At 38.8% G+C, this 23,774-nt stretch overlaps 2 protein-coding genes across 5 annotated transcripts in view; both read left to right on the plus strand.

Annotated features, from left to right (window-relative positions):
* BTBD9 (BTB domain containing 9) overlaps positions 1–23,774 on the plus strand; it is a 406,786-nt gene that overhangs the window by 133,527 nt on the left and 249,485 nt on the right. The gene's annotated exons all lie outside the window — the stretch shown is intronic.
* Positions 1,489–1,906, plus strand: LOC132374721 (signal recognition particle 14 kDa protein-like). The gene has a single exon (XM_059938780.1). It carries the CDS (start codon positions 1,489–1,491, stop codon positions 1,819–1,821), a length of 333 nt encoding a protein of 110 aa, XP_059794763.1. The 3' UTR covers positions 1,822–1,906.

Below are 23,774 nucleotides of genomic sequence, written 5' to 3' on the forward strand. Positions count from 1 at the left end.
AGACATGCAAGAGATATGACCTAAGCAGATTTGTGCTGAAATGAGTGAGAACAACTTTATAGAAAATTTCAGTTTAGCATATGTAGCTCTTTCCCAAGTGCTTTCTACTCGGATTGGGGAAAAAGACACAACAAAACAAAACAGGTAACTTTCCCCTTCAACATTATACAGCACATCCTAAATGAAACATGACTTTCTGAGTTACAAGCTGCTGCCCCTGGCAAAGAGGCTGGTTGTAAGAGCATAATCTCAATGTGTGCCCTGAAATTAATGTTCTGTGGGCGCTCCAGGTTTGTGTGACATACTGTAAGTTATATCCAACCCAACTGTTCTTCTAACTGCCTGCATTAAGTATCATGAAATGAGTTCCCCTGAAAGGAACCATCTGAATAAAGAAGCTTTTATGCCTTTATAACTCCTTACTGCATGACCCCAGGTCACCACTGTTGGTATTAGGAGCTTTCTCTCCCACTTTTCACTCTTCTTGCCTTTAATGGATGGACAGAATCCACATCAGGCTCTCTCTCAGCTTCCAGGTGCTGGCAAATGGTACTGCCATCCCCGTTGTGGGGGAAGGAGGCAGGCACTGGCATCTCCATCATGTCTCTTCTCTTCCCAGGATGTCAACTGGAGAAAGGTCACAGTCAGAGCTGCCCACCCCACAGAGTTCGTTTTCTCCAGATTCATTTAAATGCTGCCTTCATCTTTCCCTTGGATTTTTACTTTTCAAAACATTTTCCATTGTGCGGCCTCATTTTATTTTATATTGAGATGACAACCTAACATCTCACCAAGTATCAACTGGGAATACAATTCTGCCCTCACTGTGCTGTGCCATCTTGCCAAGTTCTGTTTTTGTTACTCAGCTTTCATTCAGAAAGGAATTTATTTGAGTTATATGATGCCACGGTTGTCTCCTTAAAGAAGGCTAGATGCTTGCACATCTTGGGAAAGTATCTGTGAATGTACTTGAATCTTCCAGATTAGGTGCCATTCCTCTTTTCTCTCCTTTCCCTTTCACATCATCATAGGGTCCCCTCATGTTAGAATTCAATCTTCCTATTTTGCCTGTCCCTTCTCAGTGGGATTTTACTGAAGGGGCCCTTGCCTTCTGTCTTTATTTCCTTTTACCTGAGAGAAGCTGATGCAAGGGAAAAGGCATTTTTGAGTCTAAACATAAGGCTACTGCCGTTAAGAGAATTTTTACACTGCAGAAGATGCCCAGGTGTTAGTTTACTTCCCCAGGAGGATTTTGAACAGGCTTGGATTCAGAAATGAAAATTCTTGTTCCAGGGTGTGTTGATCGAGCAGTAGTGGTGGCATCAGTGGCCCCATCACACAGATGTGGTTCAGAAAGGGTGTTTCCTTTTACAGCAGTCACTCAACTTTCAACTTGGCTTTTGAAATGGTGGAAAATTTTGAAGAAATGAGATTTTTTTCTCTAAAGATTTTAATAGATGCTGACAGAGTGGAGCCAGCAGCGCCAGGATGGTGCTGCTGGAGAGGGAGCAGTTCCTGACAGAGCTGACCAGCCTCTTCCAGAAGTGCCAGTTGTCGGGCAGCGTGTTCATCACCCTGAACAAGTATGATGGTCGAACTAAACCCATTCCAAGGAAGGGTTCTGTGGAGGGCTTTGAGCCCTCAGACAACAAGTGTCTGTTAAGAGCTACCGATGGGAAAAAGAAGATCAGCGCTGTGGTGAGCTCCAAAGAAGTGAATAAGTTTCAGATGGCTTATTCAAACCTATTGAGAGCTAACATGGATGGGCTGGAGAAGAGGGACAAAAAGAGCAAGAGGAAGAAGAGCAAAGCAGCGCAGTGAAGGGCACCAGATCTCCCGCTTTCACCAGCTAACCCCTGAACTGCTGTTTTTCCTTTGGTTTTTACTTCTGGCCACAAAGCTGGGTTTCTGATTCCCCTACAATAACTGTTTTCATGTGAGATTAGGGTCATTTTTGGATGGAAGAAGGGCTGTAGTGATTACAGGGTAGTTACAAGAAGCCAGTTTATTTTAGATCTGGCTAAGTGGTCTGTGTTGTGTGGTTTTATGTTTCTGGATAATAGTTTACAGTCTCTGTAGCCGTCTGTGAAGAGCACTGTATCATTAAACCTGTATTTGTCAGCACTGACCATCTTTTATTATTCCTTTTCCCACCCCATAAAAAGTTTCTGGCAATAGCTCCTCATTCTGGAACTATGTGATTATGAATAGGCTTTAGGCCCTGTCTTATGGGTTACTGGAATTGAAACCTGACAATTTTATAAAAAGTTGTGTTATTTCATGGGTATTTTTCCCAACTTGCTGTATAATTTTATCATCATAGTTCCTTTAGCAAATTTGAATGAATTCTCATAGCCAAATGAGAGTTTGCTTAACCAAACTAAGGACGAGCCTATTACAAAATCATCAAGAATAAAGATTCCAAGTTGGAAAAAAAAAAAGATTTTAATAACTTTGCCATTGGACTGTCAGCTTAATCACTGCCTCACATTTGTCATGTAACCAATTTATGTTTTTACCAACATGAAGGACAATATTCGTTTTATGTTTTCTCCTTTCTGTCTTTCCATTTTTTCCCATTACACTGTGAATTATCAGATAAACTTAAATAGGAAGGTTGATGCTAGGTTAACCAGAGTTTGGGTAACCCTGCGTGTGTGAGAAGCTGGGGGTGGGGTGGGGTGGGGACTGAATGGGTTGTGTGTCTGAACTATGATCATGTTGATGTGTTCCACATTGGGCCCCTGTCGGCTTCTACTTACCTTTCGTCGTATATTTGGAAACTACCTTATAGCCAGAACAAAGCCCAGGGAAATCTCCACTATTATAGTTTTGGTCATGTTCTTGTAGTTTCCATCTGAAAACAACACAGTCTAGAGAGAACTTTTTGAACTTTTTGAGAACTCCTGAGACTCTTATTTTGTCTTTGCCTGCAGCCAAGATAATTGAAGCATTGTCGGTCTATTTCAGGGGCACATCTTCAGGTAGCATGTGATACTATTTGGGATGTTCTGATAGAACAAAGGGAACACAATTTGTAGCTGTTCCTGCAGCGATAATTCTGGTTCTATGTATGATGAAAATGAAATGGAATTTTAGCACACAAGACATACCAAGGCAACTTAGTCATTAACAGTAGCAGCCTCTCTTGTAATTTCCAAAGTCTCCTCTGATTTTTAGTGTGTCGATTGTTCATTCCCTTCTTCAAGGAAATCAAGATTCCTCAGCCTTTCCCTGCAGTGGCTGAAATAGATTCACACAGAGTTTGAAAGTGAGTGAAATAGGTCAGAGCCCATCCAGAAGCTCAGGGCCCACATTTCTTCCCTCCTTTATTCTTCTGCTTTGTCTGCTTGTACACATTGCCTCTCAGTGAAGAGACACCAGAGATGGTCCTCTAAGCAGAGAATGGGAATAAACAGAGTCAGATTCAGTCATGCAGAAAGGGCTGTAAGTGAATGATGAGATTCGGCGCCATCCTCACTGCCAGCTGTGTAATTCTGTTAAAAAAAATGGGAGACAGGATAGAGATAGTCAAATCATGCTAATAAGTCTATTTATCAAGCATCCACATGCCCAGAGATGCCTAAAAGACCAGAAAATGGAGGTGTCAGATGAAATATGTGGGTAAATTAATATGATATTCAAATCAATAAAGTAAACACAAAATATTTTAAAGATGGTCAGGCTCATGAAAGCACAGTACTCACAAATCTATAACCTTCCTCTGCACATGGCCCCTCCCCTCTCTCACACATATACACACACACAGCAGAGACTGGTAGTAAACTTTCTGAACTTCTGACCCGTACCTAGTAGAAGGCATTCATGGGAACAGAGAGGAAACAACATATTGACCACATGGTACTTCCTCTTAAGCACTTGCACATACTTCCCTCTCATTTAATCCCACACGGCATTCCTGTGCAGCAGGGATATTCTCATTTTTGCAGATGAAGAAATTGAAACTCAGAGAGGTCACACTGTTTAAAAAAAAAAAAATTGTGGGACTAGATTTCAAAACCATATCTGTTTGACTCCAAAGACCTTGAGTGGATTCTCTTTCCACTAAACCATGCTTCCTTGCCAGAAAAGCACTGACATCTTTACTCCATGTATTTGTAGCATTTTTGCTGGGTTTGAGTCAAGTTGATGATTCTTTTTTTTTTTTTAATAAATTTATTTTATTTATTTATTTTTGGGTGCGTTGGGTCTTCGTTGCTGCACGCGGGCTTTCTCTAGTTACAGTGAGCGGGAGCTACTCTTCGTTGCAGTGCGTGGGCTTCTCATTGCGGTGGCTTCTCTTGTTGCAGAGCACAGGCTCTAGGCGCATAGGCTTCAGTAGTTGTGGCTCGCGGGCTCTAGAGCGCAGGCTCAGTAGTTTTGGCCCATGGGCTTAGTTGCTCCGCGACATGTGGGATCTTCCCGGACCAGGGCTCGAACCCGTGTCCCCGGCATTGGCAGGCAATTTCTTAACCACTGCGCCACCAGGGAAGCCCCAAGTTAATGACTCTTAAATGACTCCAGGATAAGAGGACCTCCTGTCGAGGCTTTACAAAAAACCAAATATCCCCAGTTAGTATTGCTTTCGTCCTCACTTTCTTAACTATAATCAGCATTGATTCTTTCGTGTTCCCTGATAGCATTAAGTTATGATAACATTAGGGTGACAGAAAATAAAATTGGCAAGTCTGGATACTGCTTAGTAGATCAGTAAAATGTGAGAATTGGCAACAGTTAAAGTAGGTCTTATCTAAAAAGTATGGACATAAATACAAAGCACAGGATTTAAAGCCATTTCAGGTAAAAATAACTTTGTTTGCTAAACAAGCTTTTTTAGGTGTAAAGGAAAATACAGTCTTGCTTCTGAGCATCTTATTATAAGCATGATTCTGCCCCTGGCATGATTATTCAATTTTATTCAGAACTTACATCTAGCACATAGTAGGTACTAGGTAAAGGTTACGTTATGGACCCAATGTTTGTGTCTTCCTAAAATTCATATGTTGAAGCCATACCCCCCAATGTGATGGTATTTGGAAGTGGGACCTTTGGAGGTAATTAGGTTTAGATGAGGTCATGAGGGTGGAATTAGTGTCCTTATAAGAAAAAGAAGAGAGAGCACCCTTCACTCCTCACCCTGAAACTTGAGGACACAGTGAGAAGGCGGCCCTCTGCAAGGCAGGAAGCGGGCTCTCACCACGAACCAAATTGGCTAGCACTTTGATCTTGGACTTCCCAGCTCCCAGGACTGTGAGAAGTAAATATTTTGTTTAAGCCACCCAGTCTGTGGTATTTTGTTATGGCAGCTGAGCTAAGATAGGCTAGTTGAAATGAATCTCAGTCTCTAATGAAGAGACCTTGCAGTGACTTTATTTTGCTTCTGTTCCTTTTACTTCTGAATTGCTGTACTCTCCTCTGATTTTGACTGTCATCCCCAGTGATTAGAGAAAGAAACCACACATTAATATTTCTCTTTTCCTTCCTCCAGCTTCTGCCTCAGTGCAGTTCATGCCATCTCAGGAGCTCTTCCATTTTAGGAAAGACATCTGTCTTTGCCATGTATCCCCAGTCCTCAGCCCTTATTACTCGTCTTCAGAACCCTCCCATCCCAGGGGTCATTTCACCTAAGCCTGGATGTCGTTGGCAGGATCCTTCATAATGGTGTTGCTGCCCACCCCTCCCTGTGCATATTTTAAAAATCAGTTAACAAAAGTTTCCATTTAAAAGCTCCAAGGGAAAATTAGGTAGAGTAATAACATTTTCTTATGATTATTTGCCATATTGGCATTGAGGCAGAGAAATCTGTTAGAAAAACTGTCTGCTCTTTTCCCATGTGTCCATATTGAATAATATAGAGCTGGATATGCTGTCTCTATTCTGAAGCTGTCATGTGCTGTAATAACTGGTTTGACACTTGTTATCTTTTTTAATGCAAAGAGGAAATTGTCAGAGTTTGCAATAGTAAAGTAGATCCTTTTTATTATTTTCACTTGAAAGTATTTTTTGCTCTCTTTGTCTTGATAAAACAAGTTTATGTGGTAAAAGACGATGGCATGACATGAAGTGCCAGAATTTGGACAGTATCAGAGCAGAGCAGGAGTCAAATGAATAATTAATTGGTATTTTTTAAAACCAGTGTTTATAAGCAAAGCTGTCAACTTAAATCACAGCCTAACCTTACAGGATCTTAGTGCTTTATCAGAATAATTGTTCATCAGTGACTTTAATATTTCTTCCTGGAGTGGTGAAAAGCATCCTTTCCATGCTGGTTCATAAGCACATATCACACACCCTGGCTTCATTCAGGTCTGCATTCGTTCATCATAGGAGGAAAGATGTACACTGAATTATGCTTTTAATTTTATATCCCTGGGAGGAATTCATGATCAGATTATTCTGGCCTTTATGCTGTGCTGCCTTGAAAACAATTCTAAAGTGCCTAACGGTTAAGCTTAAAAGCTACTTTCATTTACTTTCAGTGAACCTTTGATATTCAACAGTTATATTAAACAGAGTGAAAAACACAATGGCAATCCCAAATGCATTTTCTCCAGCCTGTCAAATGAACATTCAGGAAATCAAGTGGACATTTCCAAACTTGCTTGCCAGTTTACATTCTTTGAAGAGTTAGAGAGAAGGGCTCTTGAAGGTCACTGCCATAGGATGGTCTGGGGAAGTGACCACTGAATGTGAGCAATTGCATTTCCAGGCCTGGCTCTGCCACTGCCACTGCCACTGCCACTGCCTCTCTGAGGGACCTGCAGAGAGTCTCTCTGTACTTTTAGAACTCAATTTTCTCTTTTATTAATTTCAGTGATTGAGCTAGACCCTATCTCAGGTCTCTTCCCTGCCCTAACCGTCTGTGATTCAAAGGGGGAAGTAATGGCAGCAGCTTTTGGCCAAGAAGCAGCAGGGACCCAGGAGATCATGGCCATGCTAGTCTTCTGAGAGCCAAATAATGGCCCCTATATAGAATAACTTCATTCTGAGCAACCAGCAAATATTAAATGCCTCCTTAGAAGATGCTGTGCTTGGTGCTAGGGGCAGGACAAAGAAGTGAAATCATAGTCAATTTGACAGATAAGTGAGAGCTAAGGGCACAGAAAAGAAATTGATGAGTCAAGGCAGCAAATGTTATGTCAGATGAGTGCTTTGTGTAGTAAATGTTGAGAGCAGGAATGGAGGTACTAAGGGAGGCCCTCACAGACTCAGCTGCAGAGCAGAAGTGTGCCATGTGCAGGCAGTGGTAGAGGCAGGTCTTTGGGAAACAGAATCACAGACTTGTGCGCAAGGATTGGGAGGGCAATAGGGAGCTAGGCTGAAGTTTCTTTCTTTTAGGTGTAGCCATTACTAGGAGGTTTTTCTGAGAATAAAAGTATTATTATTGTAGAAAGTTTGGAAACCAGAAAAACACATTAAGAAAGTAAAAATCACCTATAACCTCCCAATCCATAGATCACTACTTTGATCTTTGATCTATTTCTTTTTAGTCATGTGTATTCTTTTTAAAAATAAACTTCAGGTCAAATTATATATGTTTTATATCCTGTTTTCATTTAATGTTGTATTGTGTTTCCCCACATTATCAAATATTCCTTGAAAACATTTTTTCAGGGCTGTATGTTATTTCATTATACAGATGTTCCATAATTTGAAGCACATGTAGATTGTTTTTACTTTGATATTGTAAATAGTACTATGATGAACACTCATAAAAATTTTTGCTTAATCTTATATATAAATTATCTGATTATTTGAGATTATAAAGAAAGAATTATATTTCAACTTTCATAGAATTTTATGTGGCAATTGAGGAGTTTGGACTTTAAATTATAGACATTAGATACCACCTAAATTTTTTTTATCATGATGTTGACTAAAAATTTTACTCTAGAAAAATGTACTTGTATCTTAGAAAAAGACTGGAGGATGCCTCTACCCTGGGACAGGTAGGAGTATCATGAAAGAAGACTGTAAGAACCAATGCTGATATCTGTTGATTCATTCATTCATTTATATGAACCGGGAGCTTTGCCAGACCCTCGGAATGAGGATGGCTTGGATTAGTTTAAGTCACTGTCAGCTCTCTGTGTAACTATATTGCAGTGGTCTCCTAACTAGTTTCCCCATTTACACTCTTGTTCCACTTTATTTCCCCACCCAGAAGCTACAGGGTTCTTTGCAAGACCATAAATCAGATCATGTGCATAACCCTGTAGGGTTCCCATTATACGCAGGATAAAATCCAGCATCTTAATATGGCAACTGTACTGCCCATTTATTATCTCCAGCCTTACTGGCGTTTTTTGGATTTTCTAAAATGTGCTGAGCTCTTTCCTACCCGACGGTTTTCCCACATGTTGCCTCTCTTCCCAGTGTGCTCTCCCCCCGAGTCTTCCCCTGGCTACCTTAGACTTACCCTTTAGTCTCAGCTCAGTTTTCACTGACTGAGAGAATCCTTTCTGACAACCACTACCCCTTATCTTAACTAAGTCATCCATGGAACCCAGGTCTTTTTATTTAAAGCACTTGCCACAATTTGTAATGAGACCTTTATTTGTGTATTTATTTAATGTATGACTTCTTCACTGGACTGTAAGCTCCATAAGAGCTTGGGGCCATGACTGTCTTTCTCACTTTCCCCCAGTACCTGTCACTGTCCTTGTCATGTGGTAGAGGTGAAAGAATAAATGAAAAGTGAGTAAGACAGACATAGCCCCAGGCTTCTTAGAGCTTATAATCTTACTAAGCTTCCATATTAGCTCTGAGGGTAAGAGAAGAGGAAGAATCAGAAGTGATGAATGAAGACTTTAATTTATATAGTAGGTAGGATAAAGATGCCATTGACAGAAATGGTTAGGCTAAGTCAAATTTGGAGAGAAATGATGAATCCAATTTTAGGCATGTGGAATTTAAGGATGAAAGTGGGATAAGTGAGGTAATCCATTGGAAAAATTCAGCATGCCAACACCAATCTCTTGTTTGAGTAAAGCCTTGCTCCAAACCTATTGTTTATTTTTATTTTGAGATATTATTCATGAATCAGATAACTCTTTTTTTTTAATTGAGGCCTTTCTTTTTTTAGAATATTACCTTTATCCTTCTGAATTGCAGATGAAAGAATAGAAAGTGTAAAGCCATCATTTTAGTCTTACTTGAAGACATGACATTCTGCCATCCCCATTACTGAAACCCTGACACTTCCCTGTTCTTTTTGTAGGAGAAAAAAAGTTGGAACTTTATTCCTTGTTCCCTACCCCAGCCACTACCATCAACTCCCACTTCAGTTATTTTGGAAAAAAATCTAAATTACAAATTTGGGGAGCTTCTATAGTGTTTTCACAAACTCACTGAGATCCCACCGTAGTATCAGGCTCGTAATGTTAGATTTTGAATATAGTGTTTAAAGGCTCGGTATTTTGCAGAATTGCAAGATAAATTTAAGCTGGAAGCTGCTTTTTCTCAAGAAATAATCGAAATATTCTTTGCCCTGTGAAATGTGAGTAATACAAGAATGGGCTTGATTATGACTTGAGCAGGATTATAGATCTTAGAAATCCAAACCTAGATATAATCTCATTTGTTCACATTATAAATCTAGTATATTTTTAGAAAATGAATGAAAATATGAACCAAACCCCATCTCATTTCGGTGCCTTTTGACCTTGTGTCTATAGAAGTTGTAAAATTTATCTCTGGGCTGGATGGTTATTTTTTTGTTTTCAAGATTGAGACTACCCTTGAGATATTAGTCAGGTACGATCTTGAGCTCATACATAATTTTTTAAAAAGTTATTTAAAAGACCAAGGTGCTGTCTTGCTGCTTGGGCACTTTTCTATGACGGTGCCCACCTCTCCTTTTCAGTAACTGACTCAGCCTGACACAGTTGTACTTGCTGCTAACGCTTTGTAAAATGTTATTTAAATATTTCTAACTTATTGTTTCATGCTGGGTTTTATGGAACATAAATTTCTATTTAGACCACTAATTTACAGTAGAAGTTTGTTACTAATATCACTGCAGGCTCCATCCATCTAAAAATGTTGCTCATAACCTATGCTAAAAATATGTTATATATTTGCACTGAATGTAAACAGTGTTGTGTTTTATTAGTGTGCAGTGCTTTGTCTATGGAAATGTTGGTATTGCAGCATATGTTTAGAGGGGATAGGAACTCAAGTATGGTGGAAAGACTACAGAAAAGTGAAATCCCTGAAGGATGGGATTTATGGAATTTTCAGAGCACTTTGCAGAAAATCTACATACATTACCTATGTTTCGTTTTGTTTTTTATAAGGCACCACCATCCTATATAATCAACTTTTTATTAAGACTATAAATTTAAACAAATAATCTGAACAGTTTTACCTGGTGATATGCAATTGAGTATGCACAAAAATACAGGGGAATGGGGGAGAAGGGCCAAGAAAGGAAGGGTTGGCAACTTGTTTTGGAGTCCACATGGTGCTGATGGCTGCAGACAAACCCCACGTTTTTACAACAAAAGGCTTTAAATTAAACAAAATCTATCGAACTGAAGACACAGGACAGGGTTCTCACAGGATCGAACAATGCTGGTTTCATGAAATGTAACCGAAGGCTGAACCAGGACAGTGCAACTTAGAAGCACACACACGAAAACCACATCTGACCAGGAACTTAGTGAAAAGTCTCCAACCATTACTTATGTTTTCTACAAAGATAAAGTGGAATCTTGCAGAATGTTTTGGGAAGCTCTGTTATTTCATGTATGCTCCATATTTCTAAGTGGTTTATAGAGGATTGAAACTGCAAATATATTCAGCTCAAGAGAGGCAGTCATTATTGCTTTAATGACCATGTTTTTACCTTCAAAAAAAATTTATTAAATGGACCAGAAATAATGTAAGTTAGATCTTCCTTCTGGTAGTGGAGAAACGTAATTCCAAGGAATGACATTTTTGTTTTCTTTCGCTAAGTGTCCTTGAGCTGGAGGAGATGATTTGGGGAATAAGAGGTTTAAGACTTTGGTAGAGTTTCTTTGGATCATTTTGAGGAACTTTTAGTTACTACAAGTTACATAGAGTGTTTACCTGAAAACATTCAATCTGAGCTCTGAGCCAGTCCTTCACTAGTAAAATTGAGGGAGAGAAAGTAGGTTCATTATGATTAAATCCTAGTTAAATGAGTTAGTTTTGTTCTGGACATTCTTATGGGTCTGATTCTCTGGGTGAGGCAGCCTGTGCACTGACTTCATTCATCCTCCTCCCTTTGATAGCAGCATAGCCACTGGGCATCATCTGCTGAGCCCAAAGTTGGTACTTGTTGACCAGTTGAAAAGATGATCGTGTCTCAAAACCAGACTGATGTAAGTGCCATTGAAGCCACCAGAGCTGAGTTTTTATCATCTTTTAAGGGTATGTTGAGATTTGATAGCCAGGTTTATAAATGGAAAATCTTATAACTTGTTTAAAATACATTTGCAGAAAACTAAGGCCATTGGTTTTGCCTCTAAAATAGTGATGTTGTGGTAGGAAATTTAGCATCCTGTGCTTACATGGTTCCCCAGAGTGCCAAAAGCCATCATCTGTGATGAGGAGTTTTTACAAACAACTTCCAAAGAGTTTTAATGTAGCAAATGAATCTTGGAAAACTGCTCTTTCTAATTTACTACTTTGTTCAGTGCATGTTAAAGAAGAAGCAGTGGATCATATAATTAAATGTGATTTTTAAGGCCTCTGAGGTGGCACTTTCTAATTGATACTGACTGGCATTTTGCTTGGCCTGTTGGACTGAGGCAGGAGGTCTTCCAAAGCTCATCTCTTCTGAAGGCAGACTGAGTGTGAAGGATGCTTTATTAGCAGCAGGCTGCTCATCATGCTTTTAAATGGCTCATGCCATCATGACTTGGCTCTCCATGGACACAAATTCCACCAACTCTTATCTTGTTGGTTGTGTTTTGTTTTGAAACTTCAAAAATGTTCACATTAAAATGGTAAAGCATTTTTCAAAAGCTGACCACTAGGTTATAAAGAAAAAATGGGATAGAATCTGAGTAATAAATGTTTTTCAAAAAAGGCCTTTTTCCTGAGTTCATAATAAAATGAGCGCTCCCTAGCCAACAATTATATCCACAGACAAGGCATTGCCTGCCTTGAACTCCCTGAACTATAATCCACCCTGTCTTCAACCTATGCTTTCATTTTCAAGACCAAGACATCCTTTGGCTACATGAAGATTCTGTGGCCAGGACCATGGCTGCCCTCCCATCTAAGCTTGGCCTTGCCTCTCAGCTTAGGCCTGTACTTGGCAGGATGATAAATGTGAAAATTGGACTGCATTTCATGGTCAGGTTCTTCACTTTGTCATTTTCTTTCCTCCCCTGGTTATTTCTTCTGTTCTTATAGAAAGGAAAACAAAGCCCATTTAACAACTGCAAAGCACACAGTCCACAGAGGCCTTAAAGATTACTGGCAGCAAAACATATTTATGTCTTTAATAAGGAATTTGAAATTTACCACTCAGTAGATAAATTTTCCCTCTCTATTGTTTCTCTCTGAAAATCACTGGTATTGGGTGAAACAATTCAGTTTACAAGATATTACATTAATGTCTTTTGATTTCTGAGGTAATATTTTGCAGTGTTTCCTGCCAATAATAAAATTTTGAAATAATTCTAAAATCTGGTGTACACGGACAGTTTTGAGTAAAATATTAAATTATTTTGTATGACTTCCAAGTGTCTGAAGACTGAAAGAGTATGTCACATGTAATGAATGTAGGTGGGTGTGAGAGGTTATTGAAAGGGCAAAGATGTGGCTGTGGGGTACAGGTGATAGAGTTGAAGGTGAAAATTGAGTGATCATTTGTAGGCTCTGAATTAAAATCACTCAGATGAAATGATCATGTTGCCTGGGTGATGGTCTTCTAACGAAGTGTTTCTTAAGAGATGAGGAGGTTGTGATGCCACAAATCAGACAGGATATTTAAAGAATGGGCATTTTGATACCTCCTAATGCCCCTTTTCCATATTCCTTAAGATACATGATCAAGCAGGTCTCAGAGACTTTATTTGGAGATGAGAGATCAAGAAGCACTGCTGAGAGTCAGTGGAATGTGATGAGCTGGGCCATCCATTGCTTTGCCTCATATTTCCTGGCCAGTAATCCAGCATTTTTGAATAAGCTTTTTTTTTGTTTGTTTGGATGCAGCTTTGAATTTCTAAAAACATACAAACAGGACTAGTAGGCCTGAAAAGATTGATATTTTATTTCCTTATTAAGGGATGAGTTAATTTTTTTTTTCACTTTGATAATCTTCTGAGTCCCAAATTCATCCTTGGGAGTTATCCTGCATAGTAAGACATAGTTAAATATTTTGGATGGCTATTAGGGAAGTAAAGCTAGGAGAAGTTTTGCTTACTGAGAGATAGTCAAATAACCTTTGAAGAGGAATACAGAAACTACCTATAAATTTTCCCTATAAATGTTTTTTTATTAAAGTTTTACATACAAAGGTTGTGCTGTTCATTCACTGACCATTCTCCAAATGTTTGGGTATCTTCTCTGGGCCTAAAATGATATACTGTCTATAGTACAGGATTCAATCTCTTTAAGTCGAATTTTAAAATACTATCCTAGGGAACCTGAGAGTTACAGAGAAGAATAAAACATGATTCCGGCCTTGAAGGGGCTTACAATTTGGTAGGTACAAAATAACTCTAATAAAAGCAGTATGTGTTAAGTGAGATAACAGAAGTACAGAATGCTGTAGGAACCCAATATATGTAGGGATAATGAGAGAAGCCCTCCTAAAAAAATATTTATACTAGGTCTTTCTGTCTGAAAAGTCCTGGGCATCTTTCAAGGCCTAATATAAATATTTTTTAGGAAGCCTTCCCTGATTATCCCTGCAATGCACTTTTCCTTTCCCACCCCTGTGAAACTCTCTAAATGGAAGAGCATGGAGAGTGAATATATAGGAGTCAAAGATCATCAAGTTGTTAAGCTTGGGAAATTTAGGAAAATTTTGGAGCCAGAACAGAGAAGTCAAGAGGAGGGAGAAGAACGCTTTTTTGACGAGTTGATAAATCTCTTGGACGTGCTGAAGCTGAAGTACAAGCTATCAAAGTGGCTTTGTGCAACAGGCAGTTGAGAATGTGGAGTGGTATTTCATAGGGTAGATTAGGTTTTCAGTTGACCCTGCACAAGCTAAGGCTGTGGGTGTGGATGGAAGAGATTGCCTGTCAAATTCTTGTAACTCTAACTTTCTGTTACATAAATTAAACTGTCCCTAACGTTCTTGATTACTATGTAAGTTGGTGTTACGGCCTGATATTCTGTTGATAGGGTGGAGATAATTTCTGTGATTGCTACCTTGGGTTTATAACTGGGGAATTTGTATACAGAGATGCTAGTAGTTGGAGCTACATAAATTCAAAAACAGGTAAATAGTTTTATGCTTGTTCTTGTGAAAACGACAGGCATTTTCTTCACTAGGTCTAGGGGGAGAAACTTTGAAGTGTAAGAAGGGCCTGACGATTTCTGGAAACCAAAGCTAAAAGGGACAAAAATAAAATGAGACCCTTGTTTTCCATAGCTTTCTCTCTATGTGTGGTTTTGGGAAACTGTCTTCATAACTTTTTTCTGATTCTGTAATCTTTTTTTTTCTTAATTCAAGACCACAAATAGGAAAAGCTGTTATTTGCATTTAGGTTTAATCAACTCTCTCATTAGCACATCCTAATGTAAGTGTTCCCTGATTTATTGACTGAAATGTACTGGATTCTGTAAGTATGTTTGGTTATGCATAGATTTGTTACTGTTGTTCTTGAATTTTGGTGTTTTTACTTATCAATAATACAGCTCATCAAGGGTGTTAGGAGTGTCCCGGATTTCAAGGATTTTCTTGTTTCTTTAAAATATGATTGGAAAATGCCAGATCTTTAAATGAATGACAGGAATTTCTTCCTAACTCTGTTCATTCAGTGTGACCTTTCTTTTGGGTCTTAGCACTACCCTACCACACACCTTTGCCTTTGGCTCTTTGGCTGTGATTTTTGTGGTTTTAAAAAAATATTGAACAATTTATGAAGGAAGTACATACCCCAATTAAAATACTTTATCCACTTCCATAACTGAATTATACCCATGGAAAAATATTTTGAAGTTATAGTTCAGGACCACAAAACAACCAACAAAAACAAACCAAGAAACAACTTTGCCTTATTCAAGAAGGAAAAGGAAGTGTGGCGCTCAGAGTTATAATCAACTTGGAAGAGGTTGACATTACCATAGATTCTACAGATGTTAAAAGAATAATAAGAGAATGTTATTAAAAGTTTTGTGCTAATAAATCAGACAATTTAGTTGAAATGGACAAATTTGTTGAAAGACAAAAACTGCCTAAGTCTCTCAGGAAGAAATAAATAACCAGAATAGCCATATATCTATTAAAAAAATTAAAATTTGCAGCTAAAAACCTTCTCACAAAGAAACTCCAGGCCCAAATGGCTTTACTGGTGAATTCTAACGCACATTTAAGGAGGAAATGATACAGATTCTACATAAACTTTTCTAGAAAAATTGGAACAAAAAGGAATATTTCCCAATTCATTCTGTGAGGCCTAATACCAGAATGGACAAAGATACTGCATAAACGTAAAAAGAAAACTACAAACCAATATCTAGTTTTCCCTCATGGAACACAGATAAAAAGTTCTTAACATTTTAACAAATTGAATCCAACAATCCGTTAAAAGAACAATACATCATAATCAGGTAAGGTTCGTCACAGGAATGCAAGCCTAGTGTAACGTTCAAAAATCAATTAAATATATTTCACCATATTAAACTAAAATTGAAAAAATCATCTGATCATTTCAATAAAGGCATAAAAAGTTTTACAAAGTCCAACATCCATTCCTAATACTCTCAGCAAACTAGGAATAGAAGAGAACTTTCTCAAACAGATAAAGGGCTTCTATAGAAAGTATACAGCTCACATAATACTTAATGCTGAAAGACTGAATGCTTTCTCCCAACCTCAGAAATAAGTCAGCAATGTCTATTCTTATGACTCCCATTTAGCATTGTACTGGAAGTTCTACCTAGTGCAATAAGGCAAGAAGAGAAACAAAAGTCATTCAGGGACTTCCCTAGTAGCACAGTGGTTAAGAATCCGCCTGCCAATGCCAGGGACACAGGTTCGAGCCCTGGTCCAGGAATATCCCACTAAGCCCGTGTGCCTCAACTACTGAGCCTGTGCTCTAGAGCCCGTGAGCCACAACTACTGAAGCCCACGTGTTTAGAGCCCATGCTCCACAACAAGAGAAGCCACCACAATGAGAAGCCCGCGCACCACAATGAAGAGTAGCCCCCGCTCGCCACAACTAGAGAATGACCTCGCGCAGCAACAAAGACCCAACAACACAGCCAAAAATAAAAAATAAATAAATAAATTTATTTTTTAAAAAAAAGACATTCAGATTGGAAAGGAAGAAGTAAAACTGTTTTTATTCTCAGACAACATCATCATCTATGTAGAAAATCCAATGAAATCTACAAAAAAAGTCAGTAAAACTAATAAATGAGTTTAGCAAAGGTGCATGATACAAGATCATTGTACGAAAATCAATTGTATTTCTGTATAATACCTACAAACAATTAGCAATAACAAATTTAAAACAATACCATTTACAATAGCATCAAAAATTTGAAATACTTAGGGAAAAATGACAAAAGATGTATTAAACACTGAAAACTGCAAAACAATGCTGAGAGAAATTAAAGACCTAAATAAATGGAGAGATATACAGGTCAGAAGATTCAGTATTGTTAGGATGTCAGTTTTCATATTGACCAGTAGATTCAACAAAATCCCAATTAAAATCCCAGCAGGAGGGCTTCCCTGGTGGCGCAGTGGTTGAGAATCTGCCTGCCAATGCAGGGGACACGGGTTCGAGCCCTGGTCTGGGAAGATCCCACATGCCGCAGAGCAGCTGGGCCCGTGAGCCACAATTACTGAGCCTGCGCATCTGGAGCCTGTGCTCCGCAACAAGAGAGGCCGCGATAGTGAGAGGCCCGCGCACCGCGATGAAGAGTGGCCCCCACTTGCCACAACTAGAGAAAGCCCTCGCACAGAAACAAAGACCCAACACAGCCATACATACATACATACATACATAAAAAGAATGTAAGCAGACAAGAATATCATTAAAAAAAAAAAAAAAAAAAAATTAAAAAAAAATAAAAAAAAAAAAATCCCAGCAGGACTTTTGAAGAAATTCTAAAATTCATATGGAAATGTAAAGAAGCTAGACTAATCAGAACAGCTTTGAAAAAGAAGAACAAAATTAGAGACCTAACACTACCTGATTTTAAGACTTATTGTAGGGACTTCCCTGGTGGTCCAGTGGTTAAGATTCCACACTCCCAATGCAGGAGGCCTGGGTTCAATCCCTGGTCAGGGAACTAGATCCCACGTGCTGCAACTTAGACCCGGCGCAGCCAAATAACTAAATAAATACTAAGAAAAAAAGACTTACTGTAAATCAAGAGAGTATGATATTGGTGTAAAAATTGACAGATTAAATCTGTCAGAAGAGAAAGTCTGTAAGTAGACCTACGTAATTATGGACAACTTATTTTCAACAGGGGTGCAAGGCAATTCAGTGGAGAAGGGAAAGTCTTTTCAACAAATGATGTTGATGTTGGAACAAATAGATATCCATATGCCAAAAAAAAAAAACAAGGACTTCAGTTCATACCTTGTATGATAGATAAAAATTAATTCAGAGGATCATTGATCTAAATGTAAAAACTAAAGTTAGAAAACTTCTAGAAGAACTCATAAACTTTGTGATCTTGGCTCAAGCAAAGGTTTTTTAGATACAGCACTAAAAGCATGATTCATTAACACAAATTTTTTTGATGAATTAGACTTTATCAAATGTAAAAACTTTGGCTCCTCTAAAGACACTATTAAGACAATGAAAAGATGAGCCACAAACTGGGGGAAAACATTTGCAAATCATATATCTGATAAAGAATTTGCATTCAGAGTATGTAAAGAATACTTGTAACTCAACAACTGAAACAAGTAAAAAAACCCAAGAGTAAAAGGGCAAAAGATTTCAATAGATAGTTCACCAAACAGGATATATGAATGGCAAATAAGCCCATGAAAAAATGCTCACTATCATTTGTCATTAGGGAAGTGCAAATTAAAACCAAAATGAGATTTAAAAGACTGGTCATATCAAGTGCTGGTGAAGATGTGAGGGAACTGTAACTCTCATACTCTCCTACCCTGCTGGTGAGGGTGTAAGTTGGTATAACCATAATGGAAAACACTTTGTCAATTCCTAAATTGGCAACTTTTAAAAATGTTAAACACGCACCAACTGTATGATTCAGACATTCCGCAAATAGGTATTTACCCAAGAAAAATGAAAGCATATATCCGTACAAAGACCTCATAGCAGCTTCATTTGTAATATCAAAAACTGCAAAGTACCCTAATGTTCATCAACAGATGCATCCATGCAATAGTGTACTACTCAGTGATAAAAAAGAATGAACTATTGGTACATGCAACAACATGGATGGACCTAAAAATAATTATGTTGAGCGTGTTAAAAGATAGACTGAAGAACGTTAAATTTTTTGAGTTATTTGAGCAAGCATAGGTTCCAGTTGAGTAGTGCCAAACCAGAAGTGGTTAGGAGTGCTCCACCAACAGGTGCTAGGGGCAAGGTTTTTCTAGAGGATACATGGAAGCAAGGCAAGGAAATTATTTGATTGGCTATAGCTTAAGTGGCTGTATTATTTGGGAAAGCATAGTTGGCTCTTTGTGGTCGTTGTTTTTAACTTTGGGGCATTAACAAGTGAAATAAGCCAAATAAAAGAGTACATACTGTATAATTCCATTTATATAAAATTTTAGAAAATTCAAAATAATCTATGTGTCAAAAAGCACTACAGTTTGGGAACAGAGGTGTGGGGGGAGAAATGGAAGGGAACAGTTACAAAGGTACCCAAGGAAACTTTGGGGGACAGTGAGTACGTTCATTATCTTGATTATAGTGATGGTTTCGTATGTCAAATTATCGAATTTTACACTGTGAAAATATGCAGTTTGTTTCTGTAAAACCTCAGTAAAGCGGTCAAAAACAAACAAAACCACTTTCCTTTAAAAAGGGAATGGAATTATGAAGCTCAGAGTTTTTACCAACCTGGAAGAGATTTTTAGGACTTGAGCGTGATTTCAGCTTGTTTAAAGTATTCCTAATGGAAACAATGAGGTATGTGGCTATAAAACTTACTGTGTTATTTCCTTCACTCCAGAAGGTGAACAGAGTGAGAGTGAAAGACCTAGTCAGCGTTAGGGAAGTGATTTCCTAAAGCACAAAATTTAATTACCTTTATAGTTAGGTGACAAAAATGAAAGGTTTCATTAATTATTAAGTTATCCAGCTTTAAACAAAATAGCCTCAACTATGAAATAATTAGTAACAAATTCCAAGGATTGGCTGAGTCTCTATATGGTATATGAAGAAACAATTCTTCTTGTTTATTATAAATTCACTAGCTATTAGTTTAAAGTGCCCCATTGTTTTTATATTACACTAGTAAATTCCTTTTTCTTTTCTCTTGGAAGGAGAAATAAATATGCAACTGCAGTGTGCATAATGATGTTTAGACTAATGTTGTTACCAACCAAAAAACAAATAGCAGTGTTGTCAGCTTCCTGGGTAGAAATGACATAAGGGGCGACTGGTTTTATCATTTCTTAGATCCAGCTGTTTGATGATTGCTGTGATATTACTAAGTTGGAAAGGAAGAAATCACAAAACTTAAATACGCGGGAAAACTCATGTAGAAATAAGATCATTTCCATTTTCTTACTGTATAAAATTTAGATGCAGACCCTTGGAAGTTGAGGGTTTTAATGAGAAGTCTCTTAACTATGTGTTAAAGTGTAAGCAAACAGATTATCTCTCTGAAGTAATTATGTTAGCATTGACTCTATTAAATAGGCTGTTTCAGTTGGACTTTTAGTTGATACCTATATCATAAGCTAGCTTGAAATGATCCCCTAAAAATGATGAAACAAATGAGACCACACAAAGCTATAACTCTGTCCATGGAATGCTGCAAGCCACAATACACAAACCAACTCAGGAGGAAACAATAGGAAATAAAATGGCTCTTTTAAAATCAAAGACTACATGCTAACCTCTACTTTTAAAAAATTAGACTTTGCAAATAACTATACTTTCAAATTAAATGACATTTGTACAGTACGCAATGGGTTCTTTGACCAAAATTAGTCTCTGAACTTATCTCCTCCAGATTATCCATAATTGAAAGTGCAATTTTCAACCATGAAGGTGTATTAATAAGGATAGGCTAAGCTGTGTTGTGACAACAACAAAATCAAAGTCTCAGTAACCTTGTATAACAAATATCTGGTTTTTGTTGATGTTACACATCTACCATAGGTCAGATATTCAGTTTCACATAGTCTCTCCAGTACTGAGACGGATGGAAGTTCCACTGTCTCATAGCTGTACCAGCTGGAACACATGGCCTCCTTAATCATTGCGGAAGGGGAATGGAGAGTCGGAGAACCACACACACTAGCCTTTTTTCAGCATAAAAGTGACATGTTCTTTCACTCACAGCACACTGACCAGAACCAGTAATATGGCTCCACTTAACTTCAGGGTAGCTGGAGAATTGGGAGGAAGTCCATGGATATTCAGTCATAAGTAAATGTCTTTGCTACAGAAGGATGGTCAAATTTTTACATAACATGAACTCCACTTTGCCTGGCACCTTTGAAATAGTACCTTTAATAGAAAGTTTAATGTTAAATAATTAAAGTATCCAACTGGTAAAGATGCTTGTAAGATGGCCTTTTTATATCACATAAATTTTTTATGTGTTCTCATTTGTTAATAAGGAAAGGGGTGGAAGAGAATCATTACATTCTTCAGTTTACCATTATTCATATAAGTAGTAAATTGCCAGTTTCCACTTTCCAAATAATCAAAATGACCTTGCTTTGGACCACAAAGTGAGATTGGTGTGTGTGTGTGTGTGTGTGTGTGTGTGTGTGTGTGTTTGCATAGAAATATGTGGCTACAATAAGAACTCAAAATGTATTTTGAAAACAGCTAGAGTGATTTCAGGCTTCTTTGATTAGGAGTTTCTCCTGTTAGGGATATCTCAATCCCAGTTTTTGTGAGTTGTGATGTTGCTTTTCCCTCCAATAAAGGTAAACCATTGAGGAGGAAAATCTTATATCATGATAGAATTATCTTGAGCTTTTACTTAAGCTATTTCCCAAGTCTCTTGAGGGGACAAATCAAATATGGAAGGAATCTAGGGTGCAGTGGCAGGGACTATTAGAGTCTCTTTGCATTCTTGGGAATGCCAGGGAGATTATTTGTATTCAGACCATCAACTCGAAAGATATTCAGTATCAGTATCAGCCCAGTCATCTGACCTATTAACTTGTTAAGTCGAAGAGAAAGAACTCATTATTATTTTGCAGATAGGAAACTAAAAAGTAGTAGAAAAGAGAATCCTCACAAAAATTCCAGTTAAAAATCGACTTCTGAGTGGAGCCTGAAGGCCCTTGGCTGTAGGACTGACTGGAGCTGTTCCAGACGGATGCTGCTGGAGCAGAGGGCCACTTCCTGCTCATGCCTGTCGGGAGACCCAGAGCCGGACCAGGGACCCCTGCTCATCCTGAGATGCCTGCTTCCCACACTTCTCCTTGGAGTGGGGGTTATGAAAGGGATTTGTCGAGAGGAACAAAGATGGCGGAGTAGAAAGACGTGCTCTCACTCCCTCTTGCGAGAACACCAGAATCACAACTAGCTGCTGGGCAATCATCGACAGGAAGACACTGGAACTCACCAAAAAAGATACCCCACATCCAAAGACAAAGGAGAAGCCACAATAAGACGGTAGGAGGGGCACAATCACAGTAAAATCAAATCCCATAACTGCTGGGTGGGTGACTCACAGACTGGAGAACACTTATACCACAGAAGTCCACCCACTGGAGTGAAGGTTCTGAGCCCCATGTCAGGCTTCCCAACGTGGGGGTCTGGCAACTGGAGGAGAAATTCCTGGAGAATCAGACTTTGAAGCCTAGTGGGAATTGATTGCAGGACTTCAACAGGAGTGGGGGAAACAGAGACTCCACTCTTGGAGGGCACACACAAAGTAGTGTGCGCATTGGGACCCAGGGGAAGGAGCAGTGACCCCAGAGGGGAGACGGAACCAGACCTACCTGCTAGTGTTGGAGGGTCTCCTGCAGAGGCCGGGGGGAGGGGGTGGTTGTGGCTCACCGTGGGGACAAGGACACTGGCAGCAGAAGTTCTGGGAAGTACTCCTTGGAGTGAGCCCTCCCAGAGTCTGTCATTAGCCCCACCAAAGAGCCCAGGTAGGCTCCAGTGTTGGGTTGCCTCAGGCCAAACAACCAACAGGGAGGGAACCCAGCCCCACCCATCAGCAGTCAAGTGGATTAAAGTTTTACTGAGCTCTGCCCACCAGAGCAACAGTCAGCTCTACCCACCACGAGTCCCTCCCATCAAGCCTCTTAGATAGCCTCATCCACCAGAGGGCAGAGAGCAGAAGCAAGAACTACAATCCTGCAGCCTGTGGAACAAAAACCACATTCACAGAAAGATAGACAAGATGAAACGGCACAGGGCTATGTACCAGATGAAGGAACAAGATAAAACCCCAGAAAAACAACTAAATGAAGTGGAGATAGGCAACCTTCCAGAAAAAGAATTCAGAATAATGATAGTGAAGATGATCCAAGACCTCGGAAAAAGAATGGAGGCAAAGTTCGAGAAGATGCAAGAAGTGTTTAACAAAGACCTAGAAGAATTAAAGAACAAACAAACAGAGATGAACAATACAGTAACTGAAATGAAAACTACACTAGAAGGAATCAATAGCAGAATAACTGAGGCAGAAGAACGGATAAGTGACCTGGAAGACAGAATGGTGGAATTCACTGCTGCGGAACAGAATAAAGAAAAAAGAATGAAAAGAAATGAAGACAGCCTAAGAGACCTCTGGGACAACATTCACGTTATAGGGATCCCAGAAGGAGAAGAGAGAGAGAAAGGACCAGAGAAAATATTTGAAGAGATTATAGTCAAAAACTTCCCTAACATGGGAAAGGAAATAGCCACCCAAGTCCAGGAAGCGCAGTGAGTCCCATACAGGATAAACCCAAGGAGAAACACGCCGAGAAACATAGTAATCAAATTGACAAAATTTAAAGACAAAGAAAAATTATTGAAAGCAGCGAGGGAAAAACGAAAAATAACATACAAAGGAACTCCCATAAGGTTAACAGCTGATTTGTCAGCAGAAACTCTACAAGCCAGGAGGGAGTCGCATGATATACTTAAAGTGATGAAAGAGAAGAACCTACAACCAAGATTACTCTACCTGGCAAGGATCTCATTCAGATTTGATGGAGAAATCAAAAGCCTTACAGAAAAGCAAAGGCTACGAGAATTCAGCACCACCAAACCAGCTCTACAACAAATGCTAAAGGAACTTTCTAAGTGGGAAACACAAGAGAAGAAAAGGATCTACAAAAACAAACCCAAAACAATTAAGAAAATGGTCATAGGAACATACATATCGATAATTACCTTAAACGTGAATGGATTAAATGCTCCAACCAAAAGACACAGGCTTGCTGAATGGATACAAAGACAAGATCCATATATATGCTGTCTACAAGAGATCCA

This window comes from Balaenoptera ricei, chromosome 11, assembly GCF_028023285.1.
Source record: "Balaenoptera ricei isolate mBalRic1 chromosome 11, mBalRic1.hap2, whole genome shotgun sequence".
NCBI classification, from domain to species: domain Eukaryota; kingdom Metazoa; phylum Chordata; class Mammalia; order Artiodactyla; family Balaenopteridae; genus Balaenoptera; species Balaenoptera ricei.